The following is a 26,702-nucleotide window of genomic DNA, read 5'->3' as shown; positions in this document are numbered from 1 at the left end:
TATTCTTTCAACTATCAAGTGAAGGAAATAATGCATCAGTAAAGTAGTTCTAAGTTATTTGCATTTTACCGACTTCAAGTCAAGCAACCTAGTTAATGCGAACGAAACTTAACCTATAAACTAAATCGAAGTGTGCAATGTGATCATTTATTTCTTATTTTTTTTTTTACATCGTTACCAATTGGGTAAATTGAATTGCGATAAAAAAGAAATTGTTCTCTGCAGTACTTAAAACGATGTTTCGTTTTTTCTTCTTTTTTTTTACGGACGGTTGAAAAGGGCCCGCAAATTCGACGCTTTCTCCTTCGATATTTAGGACCATCGATACCGATCTGTGCCATCGGTCGTTTCACCCGCGAACAGAAGGATCTTACTACCCAAAGGAGAATCGTGCTCGCGGTGTCTCGAAAATGAATTCGAGAGACCGCGATCGATTTCTCGTTACGATTAACAACACTATCACGAGTCGTTCGGAAAGCATATTATAATATAATTCGTACTATACTTCGCGCGAACATTTTCTTCTTTAAATTACTTTCATATCGTTCATTGGTTTCATGAACCTCTTGCAAGGTTTCGTACGTTAAGTTTCGACGAAGATTCCTTGTACTACGTTCCGCGTAAAACGGAAACACGCGGAATGCGGCACGCGTTGCTCCTCCGTTCGTTTACTAGCGCTTCTCCTGTTCTCTTCGCTTCTTATTAAAGTGTTTAACTTCTTATTTTAACCGGTGTGTCGAGAAACGTTCGAGAGCGAAATGTTGCGTCGATTAAACGATCGTGTAGCTTAGAATCATGTCGTTGGAGTGTTAGAAATTGGCGGCGTGTCGGTGCGCCATATTGAGGCCCCCGATTGCGTGATCGTGGTGATCTGTGAACAGAGGGAAGGCACGATTAAATTTCATTTAGCGGTAGACGAGAATTAATAACCCCGTCACCTACAATTTCCTTGTGTAATAATATCACCTTCGGTGCCGATCTGAAACCGGTGACTATCCCAAACTGCCAACCATGGAGCTCCCATTAAGCAAACATAGAACCCTCACGCGATAGTGCGTGATCGGTTACTTGCGGAAAATCGTCATCACGCGTTGCCGTGTAATCGGCAGCAAGGGTATTGCAAAAAGTGCACGAGTTAGACTCGTTGAAAAAGATGAGGGGTTAAAATATCGGTGTAAGCAGAAATGTTGGAAACATCAGATAAATATTAAGTAAATGTTAACCCCTCACCGACTCCCATTTCTTTTTGCATTATTTTCAAATACATATAATATGTATCATACTAACGGCCTATTTAGAATAGATCCTTTAAATAATTCTTCATTGATTTCAAAATATTTATGAATCATTTATTTTGGAAAATACAAGTTTTCTAATGATGTAACTTTCATTTCCGTGCGCACAGTGCTTTTCCACGCAAAAACGCGCCCGCGCTGAGTGGTTAATAATGGGATTATCTAAAAGGTAGAAAATGGTCGCAGAAAATAATAATAACAGTAGATATTCATTTTAGTTTCACGCGAACAGTGAAAAGAAACACAACGTAATTTCTCTTTATTCAAACTTCTCATTGAATACGATTTAATTTGAAGAAAATTCCATCTGGATCTAATTTAATTAACAATTTAGCCTCGTCATTCTGCCTCATGCGTCATTGTGGCTTGCACAAGAAATGCATGTCGATCTTAACTGTATCCAACAGGTCAAAGGGCACTTCAACACGACCTTGAAATAATTTCGACCTGTTCATCTAGCAAACCTTCTCCATGAAATTTCAATCTCCAGCAAACTATTCGTGCAATAGGACGCTTAACCCTCCAGGAAGTTCGGAGTACTATTTTCAACTTAAGTTGTAAATTGTGGCGGGACTAGCGAAGTACATCGTATATTAGTTGTCACCTTATTGTCGTGTCCGATTAACGGAGTTTCCGCCGTGGTTTCGTCGCTGGCGCGGCTCATGTACGGAAGCGGGGGAGGTACATAAATCGGCTTGGAATGACTGGCGACTTGCGCGTAAATCGTCGGTTCCTGGATTGGCTGCCTACGCGTCAGGGTCGACATGGGTAACAGTTGAGGTCGTTGAATATTGGATACCTGTACGGGCTGATAACAATTAGGCGGTATTCGTCGGTTACCCCGGAGTGTTAGCTCAGCGTACGTTAGTTCCGATCCCTGCAAAACCAGAGAACACATAACTTGTTACTACTTAAACGGATGAGGAAGTTGTAACATGATTCGCTGGATGAGCACCCTAAAGTTGCCAACTGAAGGATCGTACTTGATAAGAGAAAGCAGGCTCTAAAGGCGAATTTAGATTTTTCACTCGGGATGATTGTCGTGGATGATTCATCCACAGTGAAAAATGTGAAGATTGTTTCCACCTGTATGTTTCCAAGTGAATATTGAAAGTGTATAGTGAAGGGAGTACAGCTTATTTCTATTTTTAATGAAACGAATGGATGATTAGTCCATAGTGAAGCTGTAGGGATAAATGTAGACCTAATGTTTCTAATATTTTGCGGTATTTTTTCACAATTTCTGTACCTCAGAACCAGACTAACCCAAGTCTGGGTTATTTATTGCTTAACATAGTATTTAAAGTAATTTATACTATTCAATTTCCTTCATATGTAACGTAACTTAACTAAATTCCTATTATTCGAATAAAATGAAGAGAAAGCTATAAGATTCTGTAAAAAATTCAATTTTGAAAAAAATGGACTTGGATTAGTCTAACTCTGAGGTACAGATTTAATTTTTTACAATTTTTTCACTATTTTATTCGCTGGTATACTGAAAACTAGTGAATTGAATTCAACCACTGGACTGATGTAAATACTCCAGCTCTCATCTTTCATTTTCAGTGTGAATGAATCATCCACGATGATCACCCAAAGCGTGATGTTTAAATTCACCTTAACATACAATATAACGAGCCTTTCTATGGATTTTTCATTATTTCATCGTGCACTGAAATTTGATCACGTTCGATGAAACAATATTCCAAGGTTGATATTCACTATTTTGAAAACTGGAATATTGGCTATATTGGCTATATCTCTGTCGAATGTCAAAAAGTTGGTGCTGCTTTCAGAAGAAAACTTTTCTCCAAAAATTGTTCAAGTGAGAATTAAAAACAGTGCTCGCGGGACGGGCGTGCCAGCAACAAGAGCTAAAAAGTACAAATACTACAGTTTGAAAGTTATGAGAGTCACCCTACAAAGTTTTAACTTTATCGGGTCTTTTACTTTTTCTTTCATTTTTGCACACGTGACACGTATAGAATTCTCGTTGGGGAACGTTGCTGCCGCTTTCAATTAATCCAATTTATACTCACGTTATTGACGTTGGTAAAAGTACTTGCGTCCGTTCGTTGCTGGTGTAATACGTAGCGGGGTGAAGTGCCCTTGCACAGTTCCGCGTAAGAATTTTCTGTGGGAAAATAGTATGAAACGATTAGGTAGTAATTGTACTGCGAGGATTCTTCGTTTGCCTAATATGAAAGCTTTTAACTAAAAGTGCAATGTCAATTGTCAAACTTTTTTTTTGAGCTTTAAGTAATAGTAATCGTAAAGAAGTAGGGACGCTTATACTTATCTTCCACAATATTCTATATAATCTTCTATAATAATAATAAGCAAGTTATACATAAATAGTGAATTAGGAGATCTGACTTTGATTCCTTTATCATTTATGGCTGGAATCATTAAAAGTTAGTTCAGCTAATCAGTAGAATCAGGAGGGAGGAACATCAGTTTACTGAAAATTTTTTTCTACCTGCATTAGTCTTCGAAATATTTACGAAAATATATTTTTCACCCCCACCTTGAGGGTGGTTTTCACCCCTTAAACATGAATATTAGCTAAAATAGTACGTGCCTGATATTTTTCGAGGCACTGCATTCAGAAATGAAGACTCCAGAAATAAAACACTTTATCTTCAAAATATCAAATAAAAACAGGAAAAATTACGCAACTAAAGTTGATAAAATTAGTAATTCTCCCCTTTCCCCTTGAACAATTAAAATACTCCACTTGAACTACCAAATGACATCAAAAACAGAAAATCGGAAAAAATTGACTCATCAAGTTCTTCCCCTGGTGTCTTCAAGCATTAACTAGTACTAAAAGAAGGGAGTCTCCCAAACGAAGTCTTCGAAAGAGATTATATCTCTCATGACAAGGGGCCAGCGAGTCCCTTGAAAGGCTTAAACCCCTTCAGTGGATTGACCAACACGGCGCCAACACACGCTCGTTAAATTACCCACCATTAGCATGGGGAATTATATCAGGGTCCTTCTCGAAGCTCTCGATGCTGTCGGAGTTGAGAGGCAAGGTGGACGATTTATCACGCGGAGAGGAGCTGCCCGTTCCGGACGCGGCCAGGTTCGCCATGCCGCCGTCGTCGTGAGAGTCCTTGTCCTCCTGAGGCCTCGGTCGATACCGCAATCTCACTGCCAGGACTATCACGAAGATCACCAGTAGAAGGCCCGCCGTCGCGCCGACTACCGCGCCGAGCAGTGGCCCGGACAATGACAGCATCACGGGTGTGAGAGCTGGAAATCGTGGTAAATGCCTTCAGTCCACCTACCCCGTCCACCCCTCCTGCCTCCCCCGTCTGGAGGAGATTGGGATTTGATCGCTGAAAGGAGGAGGATTTCCTTCGGGAGGCTCGCGTCTAAGACGGATTTCGGGATAGGGAATTCGCTAGGGTTTGATTTCTCGTCTTTGCATTCGCGTTACGCGCCGCGCGCGATTTATTTATCCTTCGTTTTGCCGAAGGAGCTAATCACGATTCGCTTTCTCGGGGACACTGATGCACAATCGCGAGAGAGAATTCCTATCTCGTGCGTGTGAGGTAAATTTACTTTTGAAATTTGTTGCTTTGGCATTAGTGATTTACATTGTTGGAGAGAATTATAAGTACACATTGTTCGTCGGGGTTTTCTGTGATTTTTAACTGAAATTATTCTTTTCAATTTCATTGAGTCTTTGTTTTGGATGCGAGAAAAGAAATTTATCACTTTTGCAAAATTGCATCTTGGTGAAATTCTCTTTCTTTGCTGAAATTGGGGAAGTGTGTAAGTCAATGGTTTTCCAACAAGATTTTCATATATTTTTATAGAATCCTGGAGAAAGAGGTGGAATAATTTTAATCATAAACCACAGAAAGCATGAAAACTGAGATAAACTTATAACTCAGTCAAGCAATGTATTTTGGAGGATGTCTAAATTGAATATAGGAATAAATGAGGGAGGTAGCTCTTTTCTGTAACATTCTGGTAACGTTTCTGATATTTTACAACCGTTAAAGTTTCCCTTGACCAATGCCATATTGGCTTGTAGATAATATTAAAAATATCTTCTTCAGCTTTGAAAAATTCAGTCTTAATAATGTCAATTCATCGAACACCTGTAAAAGATACGTGGCTCCGATACAAGTTTGAATTCATTAATCCTTTCTTCAGTACTGAAATACTGAAATGGTAGACATTGTTAAAATTCGTTTCACGAATTTTGCACATTATTTTTCCAGGTGTCTTTTCCAATCAACGTAGTGGAGTAGGACCAGATGAACGATCAGTTTCTTTCGCTGCTCGACTGTCATTGTGTAAGTAATAGAAAGACTCAAATATTCAAATTTATACATTGAAATAAAAAATGTTCATGCTCACAGTTATACCTACAAATTTTCATAAGCTTCCTCTGCACGAAATATAAGGTAGCTTTGGTAGCTCTAACGTTAGACTAATATCGTATCGAAAGTTATAACACTGATATTAAAAGCCTTTCAAAAGGAATATTAAAAAAGGCAATACTGATTTTCTCTTCGAATACTTGCTCGTAAAATGGACGAAGGGAAAGAGTTCCTCGAGGTACCAATTTACAGTAACTCAGTCCTTTTGCGCGGCACGTAAGAAATTCAAATAACATTCGGCGCGATCGTGATTTATTTGCTCGCGCTGTTTTGCTAGGCAATTTGATTTACGTTCACGGCGCCATTGTAGGCAATAATGGATTAATATCTCGATAATAAACGAGCCGTCGGTTGATTAACTACGGTCCAATGAGTTTTGTATTTGGCCAATGACAATTATGTAAATGAAATCATCGTGAGCAAGGGGGAGCTGATCGTTGTTTCAGGTCGCGACAATATTACGGACGATCCTTTGTTCACTGAAAATAAGGAAACCTTTGTAGCTGGAGAGGGGATGAACATGAGTTAACTCGTCGTGTGAAAATTTCTTTGATATAAAAAAAAGAAGTTTCTTCGATATAGAAGTTGAATGTTAATAGACATTAAAAAATGGGAAAATATAGAATGAAATGTAAGAATAAATTTTAAAATACGCTGGAAAGGTTTTTGATAGGGTAGTTTTCTAGTGATCAGGTTAATGATATCGTTATCACGTAAATATCATTCGTGAGACGTTTAAAGAGCTATCGAGGACATATGGAGTGATTTCTAAGGAGAACGTATTTCTCAGTATTGTGACTAGAAACGATTTACGTATTTTCTATTTCGACGTTCGCGATAGTGGCATTGTTGGATGATCTCATTTGCTTCATTTTATAGTGAATTTAAATGATGCTATTTAATTCTTCGACTTTACGACAATTCAGTTGTCAGTCTGTTAAACATTCATACAATGTGATGTAATTAAATTGTGTTGGGCTTCTCATAAGTTTTTACAGAATCTTCGTAGATAATTGAAATTGACATATATTTTGCAGTCTTTAGTTTTTACGAATTCCTCTGACGATACGTTTTATTGGAGACTTAAATAATATCACAATGAATTCAATTATGAATTAAGAAATTATATTAAATCAAATTCAATCAACCAGAAGTTAATTATAGCGAAAGTACATTATTTCTTATGAAGGCAATCATAAAATGTTCATAAAGCCACTCACAAATTTACAAAGTGGTGATCATATCCCAATCTTCCAAGAATTAAAGCAGACCGTGTTAAGCTGCTAATATCGATCATTCCGCTTTGAGAATTAATTATCATTTAATATATTTCATAAAATATTAGTACCTCGACCAACGGTCGCCCATCATGGCGACACAGGAAATTATATTCATAGTGGCAGTTGAAAGAAGCTGTGCGTCATCTAGGCATGTCCCATACTACGTTTTAGATACCGTTAGCAAGATTCCATATCATTCGCATGCAATGACAAGGTCTACAGAGAAACAGGTGAAACAAATCTACGATCTTAAGCGGAAGCGCCTCGTTGCAAGCAAAAAGTATCTATTCCGACAAATGTTTTACTTATTTTTGACTTGTTCTACTGTTACGACATATTACCGCGTACTTTCTAATTCATTTCTAATTAAAAGATAGTAATTACTGATTCATAGTCCATGTCTTATTGTGGATCATTTCTAAGATTATTTTCGATAGAGGAAAGTAAAATTTTGTAAGGAGAGTACAATCGTTTCGAGAAGAATCTTGTGTAGCATTTAATTTCATTTTAATACTATTTCAAGCTATGGATATTTCTAATTCGAGTTTTAAAGTGGTATTACTAACTTATTTTATGTACTATTTCGCGCAGGGAGTGCACAAAGTTTGGTTCACTAGTGATAAATTATTGCAATTTTCGAAACTTCAAATCTTCAAGTCTAGAAACCTTGCATGCTATTGGCTATATCTATACTCTAAAAGAGGGATATCATCGGATTTGGTTTAGTAATATCTAAAAACTGCCAACAACGCAGTAAAAAATCAACACTGTCATTGGGGAGTTCTCGTTAGAGAAGCATCACGCAATGATTACCCAAAATTTCATAGGAAACTAAAATCTCAACTCGCCCCACGAACTTTCAAATTAACCACTCGCCAAGTTCGAATCACATCACTAATTCCAGCCTCACACGCCCTTTACCAGAACCGCGAACTATGACCACCGACACGCAAACTGATCAATCGACTCACCAACAAGTTGGTTTAATCATCACGGTCAGTGTAATAACACGACCCACGACATCGGATAAGAGAAAACACAAAGTTACTATTTCGAAACATCGAAAAGCGCCTGGGGCTCGGCAAATACAAAGCATCTCTCGAAACGGTTGCGCTCTCGCTCGAAACCGTTTCCCTCGGAGACGACAAACAGTTTCGGAGACAATAGATGGGGGTGGTCCGCGGGCAGGGTGGAAAATGGACCACTCAAGTCTGCCGCGTGGAGGTCGACCAAATGAACGAGCAAACGCGTCAAATGAATGATGACATTCTAAAAGCGTGCAGAGATTTCCACCGTGAGAGAGAGTTGTCTGTACCCCGCGCACGGTTAAGGGATGATAAGAGGGGGAGGCTTGGCTGGGGAGCGAGAGAGAGAGAGAGAGAGAGGAGGTTGCTCGTAAAAGGCAGCTCGTAAAAATGTACGCTTCCGGCGACGCGATCGTAAAGGCAGTTCCGTTTCGATCCTTCTTCCAACCCTCCCGAACGCTCGTACTTTTTGAAGCTCTCCAACGATAAGTCGCCTGGGTCTCTCCACCCACTACTCTCCGTGATATATGACCGATATTCTGACTCGATACTAGCCTGGGAACCTGTGTTTTCGTTCCTGCTCTCGTATCACCTCGGGCCTGTGACGCTAATCGTCGCGAACAACCTCCCTTTCTCGATACGTCGACTCGTCCCGACGCCAACTGCCCCGCGGATTAACCGAACAGAGCTAATTTTGAATTCCTGGATTATATCTACGGTGCTTGTGAAGCGATGGTTCATCGAATCGATCCACGAGAGCGCGGCTGACCGCCTGTCTGATGGTTCGGGACGTGTGGGGGAGGATCGTCGATGATGAGGGCTTGGGGAAGATGAGAGATGAGGGACTGTTGAATCAGTATTTTTTTTTGTACTTTGTTGGAACTTCGATCTTGGTGGAATGGCTAGTGAGTTGGAGTAGGTGGAACTTGGTCTCTTAGAGAAATTAGTGAATTTTTTTGGTGAGACTTTGATTAACTAGAAGTGATTTATGGGTGTTAGAGGTTTGTTTCGAGAACGATTTATCACTCTTTTGATTTTAATTTTCAAAGTTTTCAAGCTATTAAAATATTCAAATTTTGTGATCTTCTAGGTTTTTGAAATTTTTATATTTGCTTCAATTTCTTGTTACTATCTTTCGAAAGAAAATCGTCTATATTTGCACAAACACAACTAGAAAAATGGTACTTACGAAATTTCTCAACTTTTAAATACTGTGATCTGTATTTTACTTTTTACCCTACTTTATACTTTACTTTTTATTCTAACTAACTGTTTATTGAGAAGGAAAGAGAAATCTTCAAAAATGTGCTGAATAATTCCAATTTATTCACAATTTGTATGAACGTCTAGAGATGAATTTTCGCAATGGAGCTGTATTAAATTTAATTTAAAGTCTAACGAGCATCGAACATTTGTTCTAGGGAAAAAATTCTTTCTCCAAGGTTTCTTCGTGCGAAATTAATGAAATACTCGTATTTCTGTTCTTCTTCCCAACGTGAAAACGTGAAAATGATTATTCCGGACGTGATGCTTTCGCCAAGATCGCGAACGATCGTTAGGTTGGTAATAAATCTGGGATTCAGATGCACTGTCCAGAACTAGGATGGCACTCAAGTTCGAGATTAATCAAAATCCACTTAAATTCACAAACTCCCCTAAACGAGTAGCTCCTCTTGTTCTGCTCCCGTGATTCTAAGTTGATATTAAACGCGGGAGGCTGTCGTCAGCTTCAACCTCCCGGAAGCTTGACGCCCTCTACAATTCCCAAGATGGAACCGAGTTAATTTGAAAGCGATTTTATACTACCGTCTAGCGCTTCTCAAAAGTATTCTCTCTTTATGGTGCTGTAAATACTTATCCAACCATTCTTTTATTTTTTTTTAACATGTGATAAATTTGGAACGATACCTTTGCTGATTTTTTTGGTGATTTTCGAATTTATCTAAAAGCTGGCTGCTAGATAAGACTTAGTGATAGATCAAATTAACTAGTTTTGGGTGAAAGAATTACTATATACTATATCTTGTATACTATACTACTATATACTATATACTATACATATACGTTTTTAACCCACGTTACAGCTATATAATTTTTAACTATCATAAAATAGGGTTTACGAATTATCTAACATATCGAGAAAAAATATCCTCATCATACCAAATGAATATTCAAAGCAACGTCCTATAAACGTGCTTAACAAACAGCAAACTCTAAAACCGATACAAATAGCAATCTACTAAATATTCAATATACCTAATAATTTGTCCCGAATCTTCCAATGGTATAGCCAGATCGCCTCAAGCCTCAACCAAATTATTCCTACTCCACGCTCTCTCTATGGGTCATTTCAGAATTTAGATCACCCCATTCGAAAGCTAATTGAATCGCCACCAGAAAACGCGACCATCGTTTAACAAGCAAAACAGGACCTCGCATCCTTAATTAATAACCGAGAAAGGCAGCAGTTTAATCGGGTTCCAATTACTGTGCTCGCTTATTTATAAGACCGATCAAGGGGAGGATTTACGATGCGCCCGTATGCGCACCATTCCGTCGTTTATCGAACTTCTGAGTGGACAGCAAGGAGGATCGGGTGTTCAGCCGCAGACCAATTTCGCTCGAACGTCCTTAAGTTCGCATGTACTAGCTAGGTTGTTGTCTTGGTGGTGTCCCTTGGAACCAACCGCGTTCCCTCGACTTTCCTCCCTGTCCCTCTCTGTCCCTCTATTCCTCACTCCCTTTCCCCTTTCTCTCTCTCTCTCACCCTCTCTGCCTCGTATACCCACGATTCGTGTCCCTTGAGAAGTCCCTTGGAACGCATTAGGGGCAACGCTTTTCAGGGGACTTCTCACGAGACACGAATAGTACTAACCACACGGTTAGTCCTGTACACACAGGATGTACATGCGGGGACCTTTCGCCACGAATTCGCGGAGGGGCCGCCTATTTGCATATTCGCGGCGGTTAGTTGAAAGACGTTTTGCAATCAGGTTCTGCGGCCCCGCTTATGGTCCGCTTTAAGCGGTAACGCGGCGAACGGGCGGTTTAATAACCGCTGACACGTTACGCGGGCACGGAGGCAACGCTCCCCTGCAAATTTAATCAGCAACGGCCCGCGCCCCATGACCCCCCTGCTCAGGGCCCGATCGTTTCCCCTCGACGATTAAATCCGAAAGGTTTGCTGGAAATGGGGCGGAGAACTAGCTGAGTGCGCATAGGTTCTTCGATGTGTGTGTATTAAATACGTTTGCTGGTTCTAGTGGACGCATTTAGGGGAGACTTGTCGGAACGTGGAAAGTTATTTTGATGTTGGTACTTTTCTTTAGACATGGCTTTTGTATGGGCTCAAGCTTTGAATTTTTTGGAATTGATTCTTGTTTTAAATTGAGAGTATTTGTCAGGAATAGATGTACTAAATTTTGCAGAAGCTATCAAATATATCGAATTCAGAGTAACATCTGTGAAGATTCTTTTAGGGAAATGTGTGAATTTTTTAAGTGCAGAATTTTGTTTATTCTAAATTGTGAGACTATGAATAGTTAATCTTTAATAGTGTTCTAGAACTTTATGAAATCTAAATAGTAGGTATCAATGAAATTTACTAGTAGTTTGAGACAATTCACGTATTAGGACTGATACTCAATGACATTCATCAGGCAACTTAAACATTTTTCGTAGGAGTGAAAATATTCTACTGACTCATACAAAAACTTGTTCGACTCACTGTGACCCGAACAAAACTGAATCAGTGAAATGAATAATTATATTTTCAAATAACATAGAATCAGAAACAACGAACCTAAATATTCCTTCTAACAGTTACTCTTCGTTTTCATTTGAAATCGAATTCACCTAGGTCTGAATCAAACTACCAACTCTGTACACATAAGTGACACGGCAGTTGGAGCGTTAAGCGAGCCATTCATAACAGCAAGTACCCCTTGAAATATACTGCAAACCATCTCCGCGAGTTGGTTCCATCAAGGCAACAAATTGTTCACGTCCTCAGATGAAATTTAACTTGTAAACCAGCCCCGAGGTAGGCGTAATCCGACGTCGATCGAAATCGATTAAACGTGGATTGTGTCACGATGGATATGTTGATAGATAGATCCGATAAGGTGATTCAACGGTTTAGCGGGAAAATTGAATTCTATTCAGCCGCCATTCGGCCTGGGATTAGTTTTAGATCGCGGTATATCATGGATTTTGAGTCGGCCTGGACGACCAGGTCGGACGATTTGACAACGTACATATGTCCAGGCGCGTGTTTACGCTGAATCCCGGATCGTTCACGGCACTCAGTTAATTCTCGCGGAGATGAACGTTAATTTCGGATCAGATTTTCGGGCGGATTTGCCCGCGTGGGGATGATCCAGTGATTTAATGATTAAAATCGGAAGCCAATTGATCTTCCTGCGATCCTGGATTTAGTCTGGATTACGGCTTGGTCATCGTGAATTCTGGATTCGGTATCGCAGCCCCGTACGACAGCATAATTTGGCATTGTGATATTACCTACTGATTTGCCCGCTGATTTACTCGACGTCAATTTGTATAATTCGAATGGGTCTAGCGAAATGCGGATGGTCGATGGCTCAAAGAGGCTGTCGGATTAAATTTAATCCACTAATTCGCGCCGCGCTGCCAGAGCACTGTGCTCTTCCGAGTCGAACTTCAAATCTGCTGTGACGTCGGTCGATTGCGTTCGAAATAATTCTGATAAGATTGGTTTTCTACCGTGTTTTACTGACCTCCACTGTTTCAAGTTATGCCAGGAATTTCTAATCAGACATAACTGGTGATATGAGATATTGATGACGCGCAGAATTGAAACCGGAAGAGTAACTAGTCTGAACGCAATCATGATCGAATTTCAATTTGCGTTTGGTTCAGGCTGATCAGCCAACTTAAAATGGAATACCTGCTTCGCCAGCAAACCAGACTTTATGCTTCCGATGCGAATTGTTGGGAATCGACAGATTCGATGGTTCAAGAACAAACAGACGAAACAGGTGTATTATACAAGACGTTTGTGTTATCAGTTCACAGCGTTTTCTGGACTAGTGGTTTGCGAGAAGAATAGAGGGAGATTGAAATTATTTAAGCCGGCATTAATAACTTTTTGGTATTAATGATGCAAGATATGAGGATCGAAATTGAGAGTACAAAGGAAAGCAATTATAATTATTAATTTGGAAAAGATAATTGTCACTGCGTGGAAATTGCTATTTTCATAGTGGAATGCCCAAGCTGTTTGAATGTTTTAATTCAATTTTAATTTCAAAAAGGATAAAGGAGATATCTAATTTGATTACAATCATTAGATAGAATTTAGTTTGATTTATTTAACAAAACTCTCTTATTTTTTTCACAAACCTATCACCTGAAAACGAATCTCTTTAAAGATTAATCACAAACGTTCTACATACAGTCCAAACGTTCTTAATTACATCTCAATTATACTCTCGACAGGATGACTCGCAAGATCGATAGCGCGTAACACTTGATAATAATACAACCAAACGATTCCAGAAAAGGCACATCAAGGTACCCTTACAACATGTCCATGCTAAACATTCCCATCGTGCCATGGAAAACACCAGGAACATTTAGACATGATCCACATCGGCAAGGACATCACGATCAGGGTTGCCGCACGAATTCCCTCCTTGGGTATAGTGGGGGAAATCTCAGGGGAAATATAATGGGGAAGAAATACGAGGTGTTCTATTCGATGATGGCTAGAAGTTCCACAGAAGTAGTGAAGAGGGAAGACTACAGTGGAGGGGAGGTTAGCTTACCCCTATCTCATTCCTAAAGTTCCCTCTCCTCTGTAGATTTCCCCATCCACTACTCCACGTAACTTCTAGACTATCACTGGTCCTATTGTATTGTGTTGCTAAGATCTCATTCGGGTCAAGGGTCTAGACTCTTACTGCTCAACTATGAAGAAAAGCAGAACCTATCTACTGAAACTATTTTACTGCCATTTTGCACTAAACAAGACTCAAAATGTTCAAAATTATTCAAAAATTCAAAAAACTTAGCTTCACATTTTTTGGTAGTTTGCCTTTCTTCATAATTGAACAATATACCAATAGAATACTCGTTATCTCTTCCTCTACCTCTTAATCTCCCCTATTATACCCAAAGAGAGAGATTGGAAGGTAGAAGAAGATCTACCAACTTTCCTATTGTATTGTGTTGCTAAGGTCTCACTCAGATCTAGGACCTAGACCTACTGCCTGAGTATGAAAAACAGCAGTATCTACTGAAACTATTTTCCTGTTATTTTCCACTAAAACAAGACTTCAAATATTCAAAATGATCCAAGGATGCAAAACAGTCAATTCAACATTTCTCTATAATTACTCCTTTTCTCAACAGTTGGCTAATCCTATATCAACAGGATACTCGTTATCTCTTCCCCCACCTCTTAACTTCCCTCACTATACTCAAGAAGGGAATTCCAGCGGCAGCTCTGACCACGATGCAGGATACTGTGGGGGTGAAACTCTGGACACGGGGTCTGAAGAGGGGTGGGCGAGGGGTAGATACAGATCCGCGACGGTCGCGCGTCGAACTCGAAATCGAACACTAGCTGGCCCCTACCTGGGTATCGTTGATGCTCCGGTGTCTTACCCTCCTGTATATAGTGCTGGCTGTGCAGCACTGTGGCGTCGCTCATCGCGTGCTCCGTCATGACCCTGAGGGATAGCACCAGGCCCGAGTAACTCCTCTCCGCCGGCAGATCGGTGATCTCGAGCATGTTAGGCGTCATGCTAGTCGCGGACGCGAGCAGATGCCTGGTGTCCGCGTCGAAGACCTGCAGCACATAGGTGGCAGTGCGCGGGTCGACGTACTCGCTCTCGGCGCAGCTCACCCTCACCGTTGTCCGACTCTCTTCCCTGATCGTACAATTCTCCGGGGGCGGAGGTTGCGCCAGCCTCTCACCTGCTGCCATAGCGGCACAACACACCAGCCTCAGCCTCTCTTCTGCATCTACTTTCTCCAGGGGCATTCTGGGGGGACGAAGGTCTGTCTAGGTCGAAGGGGGTGGGACGTTTCTGGGGTGCACCTTCGGTTTTTTTTTCGTGGGCGTCAGTGGTACGAGATGGTTCGGTTGACTCGTTAGGGGGAATGCCCTATACGTTTTGGAGGGAGGGAGATGGGGAGGCGAAAGGGTTCAAAGTGAAGCTGGGATGAGTTCACGACGACGATTTATTGGGGCTAGATTCGAACGTTATGTAGCTTTCGATGAGTTCTGCTCCCTTTGATTCGTTGATATTTCTTTTTCTTACTCGGTGTAAACTTTGAGGGGAAGATAGTTATTTTTTTTTTCTTACTGTCACGGGTGTTGAGAGGTTCCCTTGAGAACTGTTCAGGCACTGATTGTGAGTACTTGTTGGAAGTGTTTTATGTAACGAGGTATTTGTATTTGGTTGAGATTTGGGTGTGTTGCTTTAACCCTTTCAGTGATGAATAATGGTAACATTTTAGTTTGTTCTAGGTTATTAAATACTTTGATATTTTTTCTGGATGTTGTACATACGGATTAGGTCATGTATATTTCTAAAAACTTGTTAGTAAACTAATTTAGTAATACTAATTTAATAATACATCCTTAAAGTTCTGTGATTCTTATCTTCCATTTTAAGTGCTTCATTTCCTAACAGAGCTTTCGATTTACGTAACGAAATATAAAGACATCTTTGGTATATAAAAATTTAGAAAGAATATAGATTTATACAGTACCCCACCATCATTGCTTCTTATTACTGAAAGGTTCAAAGCTACACTTTTGTACACTACACTACAAATATTTCAATTAATTCTCATTCTCTAATATATATCTCTTACTTTCAAATTTGTTTAAACCCAAGAAATCTCTTAACCGCTACAAACAACCTACAATCAACTTTCAAATTTTCATCTTCGAAAACAATTTTTAAAAAATACCGAGCAAAAAAAGTAATCAAAATCGTGTTTGAAAATGTCGTCATAAAATTCATTTTCTTTTCGGGTAAACACATAGATTGCGATGGATTTCCGACCGAAAAACCTGTCGGTTCCTCGTTTCTCATTCGCCGTGAACGGACGGGCATGTTTTAATATAAATGTCAAAGCGCAATCGATATCTACCATTCGTTGGCGCAGCGTCCGATACGAAGCCGATCGGCCCGTTCGATTTCGTCATTTATACGTCGCATAACAAGCGTATCTGACTCCACTTCGTGAACTAAGTCTCTGACGGAAGTTTGGCGAGCGAACGCTTTATCGAAGGGCAAAATATTCGCAAACCTCGACAGAAGAAGCATTACGCCCGTGAACAATTCAAATGGGTTAGACGTAGATTCTCTGTTTCCTTCTGCACAGAAAAGGTACTTTTGTAATTTTGCCAGCGACAGTGGCGCAATAAACGAGACAATAAACGAACGAATGAGTATTTAGTAAAACTGTTCAATGACATCGCCTGTAGTTGGTTGAATTTTGTTTAAAATTGGTCTTGATTATTTCCAATTCGAAGTTTAAGTTTTAAGAAAAACTGAAACTAGTTCTACTGACAATATTTGTGAGTATAATAAATATCAGTTTGATTTTTGATTTTTTCTTGTTTTAGTGATTTGAGAATGTACTTTGTGGATATTTTTTCTAGTACTTTGTGGGTTTGCTTAAGTACGTTCTTTTTTGAAAATTCTATTTTCTGGATTTCAAAATTTGAAATAATGGATATCTAATTCAAATAAAGAAATATCACATTTGAAGTCGACATGGTAACTTTTAATAGAAGAATATTATCGTGTTACTCTAAATTGTTCACACCTTTAATAACACTGTAAAAGAGATTGTTAGTGCGCTGCAACGTTATCAAGTTGGTGCAAAAACGAGAAATTATTTGCGGGAGAGGAAAAAAGGCCAGCCGTTTGCGTGTTTTATCGATTGCTGGGCAAATATCATTGACTCGTATTACTTGACACTCTGCCAGTTCATTTATTGACACATACCACTGCGCACAGAGCCAACCCTGTTCGGTATCCCCGAAAGCAAACAAAATTATCGTGTTCATGATCTCATGTTGCCTTTAGCGAACGCCTCTGCATCGTTTAAACGACATCCAATCCTATTTCTCTTTAAACAAACAAAACGCAGGATAAATCATGGAGAACGGGACATTTGAATACCTCCGTTGGAATCGAATCCACAGAAACGAACAGAGGATGAAGTACGAGCGACTTTAAAGAACGAAAATGCTGAACTTCATATTTTCATTCAATTGTGATATCTTGATATCATACTTCTTTCTTCCAATCGAAACTTGCTCTTTTGTTTTTTGGATATTCACTGATTAAATGTTCGTTCGAATGATACATTATATGCAATTTAACGACAACCTTCGAGATTATTTGAGGTTTAGTAAATGGAAACTTTGACAAACACACATCTACTGACATCTGTCGATAGTGAAGGCTAAAGTCTGAAGTAGCTTACCTTCTACGTTGAAAGCTTTCTTACATTTACTCTTACCTACGTGAACCAAGAATAGACATGATCTACTTTTGTGCGCTTAGAGTATGTGCTCAAATATTCAACTATATTTCACTATACAAAGAAAAGTGTACACACAAGACTATATTTTCATATTTTAAAATGGCTAGAAGTTAATAGAAATTATTATATAACTCAGGACTACAATTTATTAGCAACTTCAATAACTCACAAAGAGCTCACGTTACCATGAAGAGAGGAGTCTTGTGCTGTGTTAGTGTAGAATGCAGGGTTGTCAGGTTATAGTTACGCATCTTAGATAGGTGATTGTTTCAGAAAACCGAAGAGTGAAAATTTGAATATTTCATTTTACTCTTCCTCTTCAGCACTTTATGCAAAACAGTACGAACCTAAGTAATAAGTCGAAATGAGATACGATACGTATCACAGATTTTTACGTGAAAATTCCATGTACAGTAATTTTAATTTCAAGAATAATTACATATTACAATACTAGAATATCTCAAAACACGAAAGTGAAAATATTTGAATAATTTAAAAACTTAAAGTCAAAATTTGTGCATTTGGAAACTTGAGATTCGAAAATCTCTTGCTGTGAGAAAAAACAAAGTAGTAGGGTGATCATGATTAACTATAACACGCGATGAAAATCGTAACTATAACCAGGGACTCCTGTGTAACCTAAATTCGAGATCGAGATCAGTCAAAGTTCAAGCCATTCGGAAGTGGACACACTCGAACGTGAGTCCGCCCTTCCCGACACGAAATTCCAGCTATGTAACCGAGTTCCTAGCATAAATAAAAGACAGCTGGAGAATTAGAGCGTGAGCCAACAGTCGGATGAAGTATACCGATTCCCAGTTAGCCAAGGGACACAATAGGCCGAGTTAACGGCGAGGAGGGTAGCCCACCCCCTGTCCACCCATCCCAATTAGCCACGCATTATTAACGCGTACTGTACACAGCCCGTTTACGGGGAAGCCTGCCCCGCGTTCCACAGTTAATTGTTAGCAATTAGCAGGAAGAATGAGCTCGCAATCTGGCAGAGTTGCAGGGATGAAATTATTTTGGCAGCCTAGAAGGGGATTCCCTCTTTCTCTGATGCTGTCTCCTGGAAAGCAGAGCGCGCCCACTGACCTCCACTCTTACTATCTAACCTACCTCATAACTTCATCTTTATTTATTTGGAATGAATTTAGAACTTGGAGCTTCTTGGTAATTTCTGTTGCTTGTTGTAATAGTGTGATAGGGTTTCGATGATCGTCGTTTAATATTGTTTTGTATAGAGTTAACCAGAAGAGATTTAAAAATTGTATTGCCTCGAAGCTTGAAAGCTGTGAAATGGATTCAATTCGGGCGTGATCGTTTGGAAACTGAAATATTCACTAATTCCTTCGAAGTTTCAAACACTCCAGAACAGTATTGTCGTTTTACCAATTCAATGTATTCATTAAAACGTCCATTTGAACCTTATCAGATTATACTCGAAGATTTTGACTCGAACTGGTTCAGCTCGATTAAATTCGCAAACGAACGCGACGTGAAATTAATTATCGTAACTCATTCATTAATTAAATCCATCATCCTTCGATTAATTACCGCAATAAATCACATCGTTAATTAGAATGATTAATTTCTACTCCGCCCTCGCAAATTCTAGGTGGTTTAACCCATCGCTCGTCAACGACTAAAACGATTCTTGGATATTTCGTGCGTCAAGTGAAACATATTACAGATCGACGATTGTTAGTGTTGCGTTATTTAGCTATGTATGTTGCACGAATTTGCAAGACTAGATTTATGTCGTGGACGTACAGCTACGCATCGATGGGTTTTTCGTCAGTCGCTATGAGTGCAGCTACGATTAACCACGAAGCATGGGGTAGGATAATCGAATTCGACGGGAATGAGGAGTCCATCGATTTAGATTAGAGAGGACGCGATAGGAGGGGACATGGAACGGCCAGTTTCAAGCGCCTAATCGCGCGTCTAGGGTACGAGACCGAGCAAACACTGCGACACGACGCTGTCAAACGGGGAATTGTCGCTTTTCCTGTTGAGGTTTTGATGCAAAAGCGTTTCGACTTGACGAAGGGACTATTTACTCGTGAATCTTCTGATTGTTGCGTATTCTTCTTGAACAATAATTTTTAAATGTCCAAATGGCCACTTTTCCTAATTATTAAATTATCAAATCATCAAACATGCAAATTTTTAAATTATGTAATATTGAAGCTTTCATATTTTTGAATTCTCTCAGAGAAAACATGGAAAGTAACTTGATTGTTAGTATCTTGCAAACTGTTGGCCATATATCTCAAAAGTTATATTACATTTGGATTGATTTGTTTCAAAAACTTAAAAAGACACGTAAAAAGGATAAGAAAAAGGGATAACGTTAGAATGGGAAATAAGTGATATTGGGTACTCGTTGCTATATTTTCATAATTATTTAGAGCGTTAGCTTGCCTACACTACCATTCGCATTTTTGATAACACCAGAAGTAGACTACTTCTACAGGCGTTTTCTTCAAGAACATATTTCTGACTATGAACTCGTTTGTAATCTAAAAACACAGCGAAGGAGTACCATAAATATTGACTCACATGTGCAGAGTGTGCTCAATAAATGACTACATCTACCTTCAGTACGAAACGAATTAGCATCTTAAGGATCGAACCACATGAAACTCTCTTGATTCTCGGTTCGAACAAATATTATTTCATTGCTTTTAAATATACGTATCCATATTATGAGTAACGCTCCAATTTCGCTTCAACGAAGTGGCACAAGACCATATCTTCAAGAATTGAGCATGGACGAACCATGAACGTATCGATACTATGGTTCGACCCCAAATAAAATAAACATAAGCAAACCTTCATATTCAACAAGTGTTAATCACATTTCCTGTAGCATGTCTACTCAACAAGTGACCACAGTGATCTCCACACAAGCAGCAAAACTCTCAAACCCGACTTTGCATTGAAACAAGAAGAATGCTCATCTCTCGCATTCCCTGCTCAACAACCCAAGAAGCAAAACACCATCATCTGCGTAGCATCCCTCGCAGCTCCACGGATCACTTTGATCCCCTTCAGCTTCGACAAAATCCATCCGTGTAAGAAACCATAAACGCGCGGGTTGAAGCATTCAGCTTCGACAAAATTCATCCACGTAAGAAACCATAAACGCGCGGGTTGAAGCGTTCGCTCGGTTCTCGGTCCCGCGGATCGCAGATAAAGGGAGCGGAACGGTTGCTGCCGCGAGGATGAGACGACGCGCGGGGATCGACGAGGAGGACAGAGACGCGTGCTGTTGGTCAGGAGACGGCAGGATGCAAGAGAAGAGAGAGAGAGAGAAAGGGGGACCAAGTGAACGCGAGGTATGCTAAAGAAGAAATATAGATAATCACGTGAGCTCTACGATGCAAGGCCGTGCAGCGTAGCAGACAGTGCTCGAAGGTAGATCGCAAGAGAGTGTGCATCTTTGGTCCCGCGTGGACGAGCGTCGGGCTATCGATCGATCCCAGGGCCACGACTCCTCAGCTCCTTAAGGTCAAAGAGGACAAGGTGGTGAACTCACCTGTACGCCTTTCAGGCAGATTCAGCGTCGTGGCGCGGAAGTGGACCGTCTCGCTGCGGCCTTTGCTGTTGCTCGCGTATATGTAGACCTCGTAACTGGTGCCTGGGTCGAGATTGCTCACGGAGAACGATGGAACTTTGCTCGTCTGGTTGTGTATCGTCGTGTTGGGCTTCGTCGACTTCGTGTTATTCGATCCTGAACCCCTGTCCACCTGTATCGTGAATTTCTGCGGCAGACCGCCGTCGAAGCCCTCCGTGCACTCCACGTACAGCGAGTCCGTCGTTTGGTTCAGAAGAGAGCAATTGTGCGGTGTGTCCGGGTGACCTGGGAAAGTAAATAATTAGCATGTGAGGAGGAACTCGGAGAGAGCTGGCTGTCCAGCTGCTTCAACGTTTCAGGGTTTATTCGTGATGCTGGCCGGTGTAATGTATTCGTTACGATGTTAGGAAGAGGGATGGGATTTGAGGGAAGTTGGAAATTAAGAGATTTTAGTGCGGGGCTTAACTCTTAACTGCTACATCTATTAAAACTTATGTAAACACAATTAGGTCTCACAAACCGCTAATTTTTATTGCGTTATTATTAACATAAAAGTGAATGAAAAATCAAAATCAATTGGATATGGGAAATAGATACAAATAAGTAATTAGTAGCGGTCTCACAGACCGATAATGGTTGTTAAGGGTTGAGGGAAATTATTTTTCTGGATTTTGTGCTCATTTTCTGAGAAAGAAATTCTCTTATGAGAAGATAGTTCTTATATTATTTAAGTCAGATATAAAATTATTGTGTATACGGGGTATTTGATGTTAAAGTAGGAGGAAATTGAAAACTGACAAGATCCTGAAATTGTGTTTGATCTGTGAACCTATTCTACTGCCAATATGCGTGAGCTAAGATAGTGCAATGCTGTCAGTAGAATAAGTTCTCGAGTCAGACACATTTTACAGAGGGAAAAGAAGAGGCCTTCTTTAATTGCAATAATTTGATATTTGACTAAAAATTTATATAAAAAAGTAAAGACAGTTAAAAATTGATACAGCAATTTAAAGTAAGCAAAATTTTGTTTAATAGGAGTATAGTGGGACCTGGTACTAGAGAGTTTTGCGTGATTCTTTACTGCTAATTATGGTAGCTTTTATGACTGACTTCTATAGCTAGCCATTTTTTATACAAACAACTGCGAGATATCTCGTCAGTGGTTTCTAATGGCGCAATAATGAACGAAATATCCCACCATCCCTCCATAATGTGTAAAATAACAGTTTTAGTTTTGTCTTCTCAGTTGTATTTTCGCAACTCTTACAAATGTGTTCAATTCAGTTGCTCCCTTCAAGGAAGGTTCTGTAGATATAGGTTCTGTAAATATAGGTTCTGCATACAATATGGAACATCTCGCGACACAGCAAAAAAAAAGAAAGATCAGGGGACACAGCTCGAATGAGATTAGGGTCGCAGGCTACGCTCTAAATTAAGGTCCCAGATCCTAGTATCAATAAAGTCGAGGTCCTAGAAATCGTTTCTGGAACTCAGGAGTCTCAGGTATAGAGTCTTACGACTAGAAGACCATGATTGCGTTTCGTCTCTCTAGAGTCCTCAATATCAGCCTCCATGACTTCCGGAATCATGCTTACTCGGACCGTGCGACAGGAAGGTCAATTTCGTTACCTACCATCCGTTTCCCTAAACCGAGAAATCCACCCTTGTCCTGTTTGTTCATAAATCTGATCACCCTTGGATATGTCCCTGGGTTCCCATCCCTTGAGGCAACATTTAGAGGACTATCAAACAACATGCTTCACAGTTTCTTCCTTTACTACCTTTAGAGCCACTCTTCCAGCTGCAAATGGCAGTTGTAAAAAGTTGAACGATTCGCTGTTAGTCCACTCGAGGACGCGACGAGTTCCCCTTTCTCGAGACGGACGTCGAAGTGTCGTTGCTCCTGTGCGCTGCCAAGATTTCGAGATAGCTCACCCGTGATTGCCTCGGGAGGAGTCAAGATGAACCGAGTCGAAGTCGTGGAAACGGCTAGGGCAAATGTCTAACGGTCGACGGAAGCGGAATACAGAGTGGCTGGAGGATCTGCTCCTGTGACTCCACGTACGCGTCCAAGTGGTACTGTTTCGTCGTCTTTAATCAACTGCTACGAGCTTAGTTAGGCTTTCGTGGCCATTCGGCAGGTCGAGTGCCACTCAAATCGAAATGTCCCCCGCTTCTCTTTCGTTTTATGCAACGTCCGCCTTGACAGCGTTTTTATTGCCCTGTTTCGGTAGTTTAGTGCCGTACAGCGGCACTAAAGTGCGTTTGTCACGTATTGACGCGCCTGCACGGAAGCTGTATTCCCCTTTTCGGCTCGCGCGTCCTCGACCTGGTACGGTTCGTTGGCTCAGATTGAAGTTCGTGGGTGCATGCAGGAGGAACGCGCGAACTGTGTTATGCACGGTGTTTAGATGAACGTTTTAGGGTCCTTTGAATAGACCCCTTTTTCTGGTGTAGATTTATATGCAATCATTTGGACAGGTAAATGAGTTTACGAGGTGTTCGTGGAGAGTTTATGGGAAATGCTAGACTGTAGATTGGTTTTTATCGAGAGCCTGTGGTCCAGGGTGTAAAATTATTTTGGTGGTTTGTAGGAAGGGTGACACATATACAAAATCAAGAAATGATACTCAGCGAGTCTCTAAACAATATCATATTTCTTCCTACTATTTTAATATTTTAATTTAATTATTATTATTACTTTAACACTAAGCAGTACCTCCAGTACATCTGCCTCTGAAAAATTGAGATGACAAAGAGATACTTACCTAGAGAAAAGCGAAAATGTCCTTAAAAACAAAACAAATTCGTTTCAGAGTCTCCTCTGTATTTTATACAATTTTCTGTAATTATCTTCTACATCTATCCAGGAAGTTCCATTTTTCTACCCCAATATTGTCAGAAATTAATTACAAATTCCGAAATTCCCAATAGGAAACTTCAACCAGTATTTTCCTATCAATCTAATACGTCCCTTTTCTATCAAACCCGATTCTGATTCCTGATTCGAGTTTATGGTAATCCCAAATTCTCGTATCAAGCAAGTCCCCTATTTCAATCGACTAGCGAAATCCCTGCACACGAAGTGACCATCGAGCGCTCCCCTTCTCGTCCATGAAGGAGGGATCACAGATCGATGAGCAGCCGTAGAAAAAAAGCAGGTTATCGAAGAAGCTGGAACGATTCAAAGGGGAAGCTCTGGATTCAAAGGACGCCGGGGCGTACTTTCAGTCGCCATCGCAATAACAGCAACTGCCGAGTTACCAAGAATCAGATTTACTCGCATCGTCCATTCGACCAGGACGAAACGCTGTCTGCAGTTCCTTTATAGGAAGCGGAACGAACGCAGGTACCTCTTTACATCTCGTTAAGGAGGTCACAGAAAGACAGACGCGAAGAAGGAAACAAACATGCAGCTAAGAGAGGAACGCTCGTCGGTTGTTTCTAATCTGCATAATGAGGAAACTTTTTAAATCTAATTTACGTCTATCAAGCATCCCCTGGAGAGACACTTTTCCCTGGATTACAGTTTCTGTCTTTTCTCTCCCCACTGTTCCCCACCAACGCGTCTCACCGTCATAAATCCGCGCTATTTATATTTACTAAAATCTTAATTTCCGGCGGTTCGCCAGGCCCGTTACATAATTAAGAACTAAGTTTTTCCATAAAGTAACTCGTCCGTCTGGTCGCCACTTTCCCCCGCAGTGTTTCGCACCGTTTCAACGCGTATTATTCCGACGTTTCCGCGTTTAAAGTAACGCAAATTTCTCGCGGATTAAGGGGATGATCTTAAGAGCGAAACGCGGTTGGTCGCCTTGGATATCGTACTCTCCTCGTTAGAAGTGAATTTTTTAATGAGGAATAAATGTCATCTGGCTCTTCTGGAGATTTATTTCGAGATACTTTCTCTTTAAGCGGAAGATGTTATTGATTTAATTCTTGTTTAAGCTGATCGCTACATTATACTACAATGATGTCACTCTACTGTTGCTTATATTACTCCATTACACATAGTAATTTGGTGTATAGGCTCCATGAACTATCCTTTTCAGAGTTGGTAGTCTCATGAAGTCCAACGTACATTAGGGTGCTAACACATTATCGCCACATCACGTGATAGCACGTTACATGTTATAGCATAATAGATCTAAAATAAGGGAAAAATGTAGTATCAAACTATGGCTTGCTATAGTATGTAACGTGATTTCACTTGACGCGACAGTAATGTGTTTGCACCCTTAATGGAAGCAATTTACAGTTACAGTGTCAGTGAAACTGAGCTAGGATTAGTCATCTACTTAAAATCACCTTAGAAGTAGTAAAATTGGGATTTTTGTGCAGTCAAGAAAGTTATTTCGCACGATTTTGCAGTTACCTCCTTTAGGTACATTTTACTCTAGAATTAGATTGAAGCACCACTCACCAGCAGGCACGATGTGGTAAACGCAGGGTTCAAGCTGGGTGCCCTGATCGTTGGTGCCCCAACAGAGAAGTGTACCGTAGTCCAATTCTGTCATCGGTGTATAGGAGGCTGTCGAACGTGTGCGCTCGCTGGTAACATGTTCTTGGGGTATGTCAACCGCCTCCATCGTGTTGTTGAACTTCCACGTGAACGCCACTTCCGAGGGATTCGCCTCTAGCTCGCAAGGTATCCTCGCGGTCTCTTGCCTTGCTACGCCAAACACCTTCACTTGGCCCTGGTGGCATACTGGGGTGACTGGAAAATAAGAATTTATCTCAAATGCAACTTGTAACTCTCCCAATGTTCAAATACTAAAGCTTATAGTCAGTGGACTTCTATCATATGGGTTTGGCTACCCCTATCATTCCACTAACGAGCAAGTTAGCATGGTCTAAATAACACTGCTCATCGTGAACTTCGAGACCTACCGACTTCCCCGCGATCTGTCTTCATTATCATTTGCGTGGGTGCTGTCGCAGAGAGCTTTGCGCCATGATGCACCGAGAGTGTAATTTAATCAAAAGGGAGGTATTGGAAACATATGGGAACGTAGTTAGACCAGTTCCTTGGGATTATAGATACAAACTCTCTGTCAAATGTCTGCTAACAGGGACCTAGTTAGCAGGAATCAGGAATCTCGTTTAACATAATCTATAGCGAGGTTCGGACAAAGGAGAGACTCGAAATTTCAGGGAGGACTTTTCAATTATCAGGTGACCTATCCTAGAACACACTGCGCAAAGTATTTAACCTCAGCCATCCTTTATCGGCTTTCTGCCAGGGCACAATTTCCCAAATATTGATTACCTGGCTGATTATCAGCTTCTGAACAGCGGCGCGCAGTGTTTATTAATATACCCGGAAAGATAATCTCATTAGGAGTCCCCGGTCGGCTCTAAACTTGCCTGCATAGTTCAGTCCTTAGTTTCCTAACGAAGTTTCGATCCTTTGATTACGATGTTATGCGCTTCGTTGAAACAAAGGTACCTTGTGTTATTATTTCTTCCTTTAACGATCCTCTCCGCTCCATCACGAGACGATAATAATGGCATAGGGTACCGCGCCGAGGATGGGAGCATCTTTGAACGACGAAACATAA

At 40.5% G+C, this 26,702-nt stretch overlaps 1 protein-coding gene across 2 annotated transcripts in view; it reads right to left on the bottom strand.

Annotated features, from left to right (window-relative positions):
- Positions 1-738: 738 nt before the first annotated feature.
- LOC143179297 (protein turtle homolog B) overlaps positions 739-26,702 on the bottom strand; it is a 77,055-nt gene continuing 51,091 nt past the window's right edge. Inside the window, exons 9-15 of one of the 2 annotated variants that reach the window (XM_076378453.1) lie at positions 25,565-25,858; positions 21,103-21,426; positions 14,652-14,966; positions 4,269-4,556; positions 3,338-3,432; positions 1,900-2,172; positions 739-871 (exon numbers count right to left, since the gene is read on the bottom strand). In XM_076378453.1, the coding sequence (XP_076234568.1) occupies positions 794-871; positions 1,900-2,172; positions 3,338-3,432; positions 4,269-4,556; positions 14,652-14,966; positions 21,103-21,426; positions 25,565-25,858 (1,667 nt within the window). In that variant the 3' untranslated portion in view covers positions 739-793. The remainder of the gene's footprint in view (positions 872-1,899; positions 2,173-3,337; positions 3,433-4,268; positions 4,557-14,651; positions 14,967-21,102; positions 21,427-25,564; positions 25,859-26,702) is intronic. The other variant, XM_076378455.1, reaches the window with a different exon arrangement.

Source organism: Calliopsis andreniformis, chromosome 5, assembly GCF_051401765.1.
Source record: "Calliopsis andreniformis isolate RMS-2024a chromosome 5, iyCalAndr_principal, whole genome shotgun sequence".
In the NCBI taxonomy this organism is placed as follows: domain Eukaryota; kingdom Metazoa; phylum Arthropoda; class Insecta; order Hymenoptera; family Andrenidae; genus Calliopsis; species Calliopsis andreniformis.
Note: the sequence above shows the minus strand (reverse complement) of the source record. Positions and strands in the feature narration are given on the sequence as shown.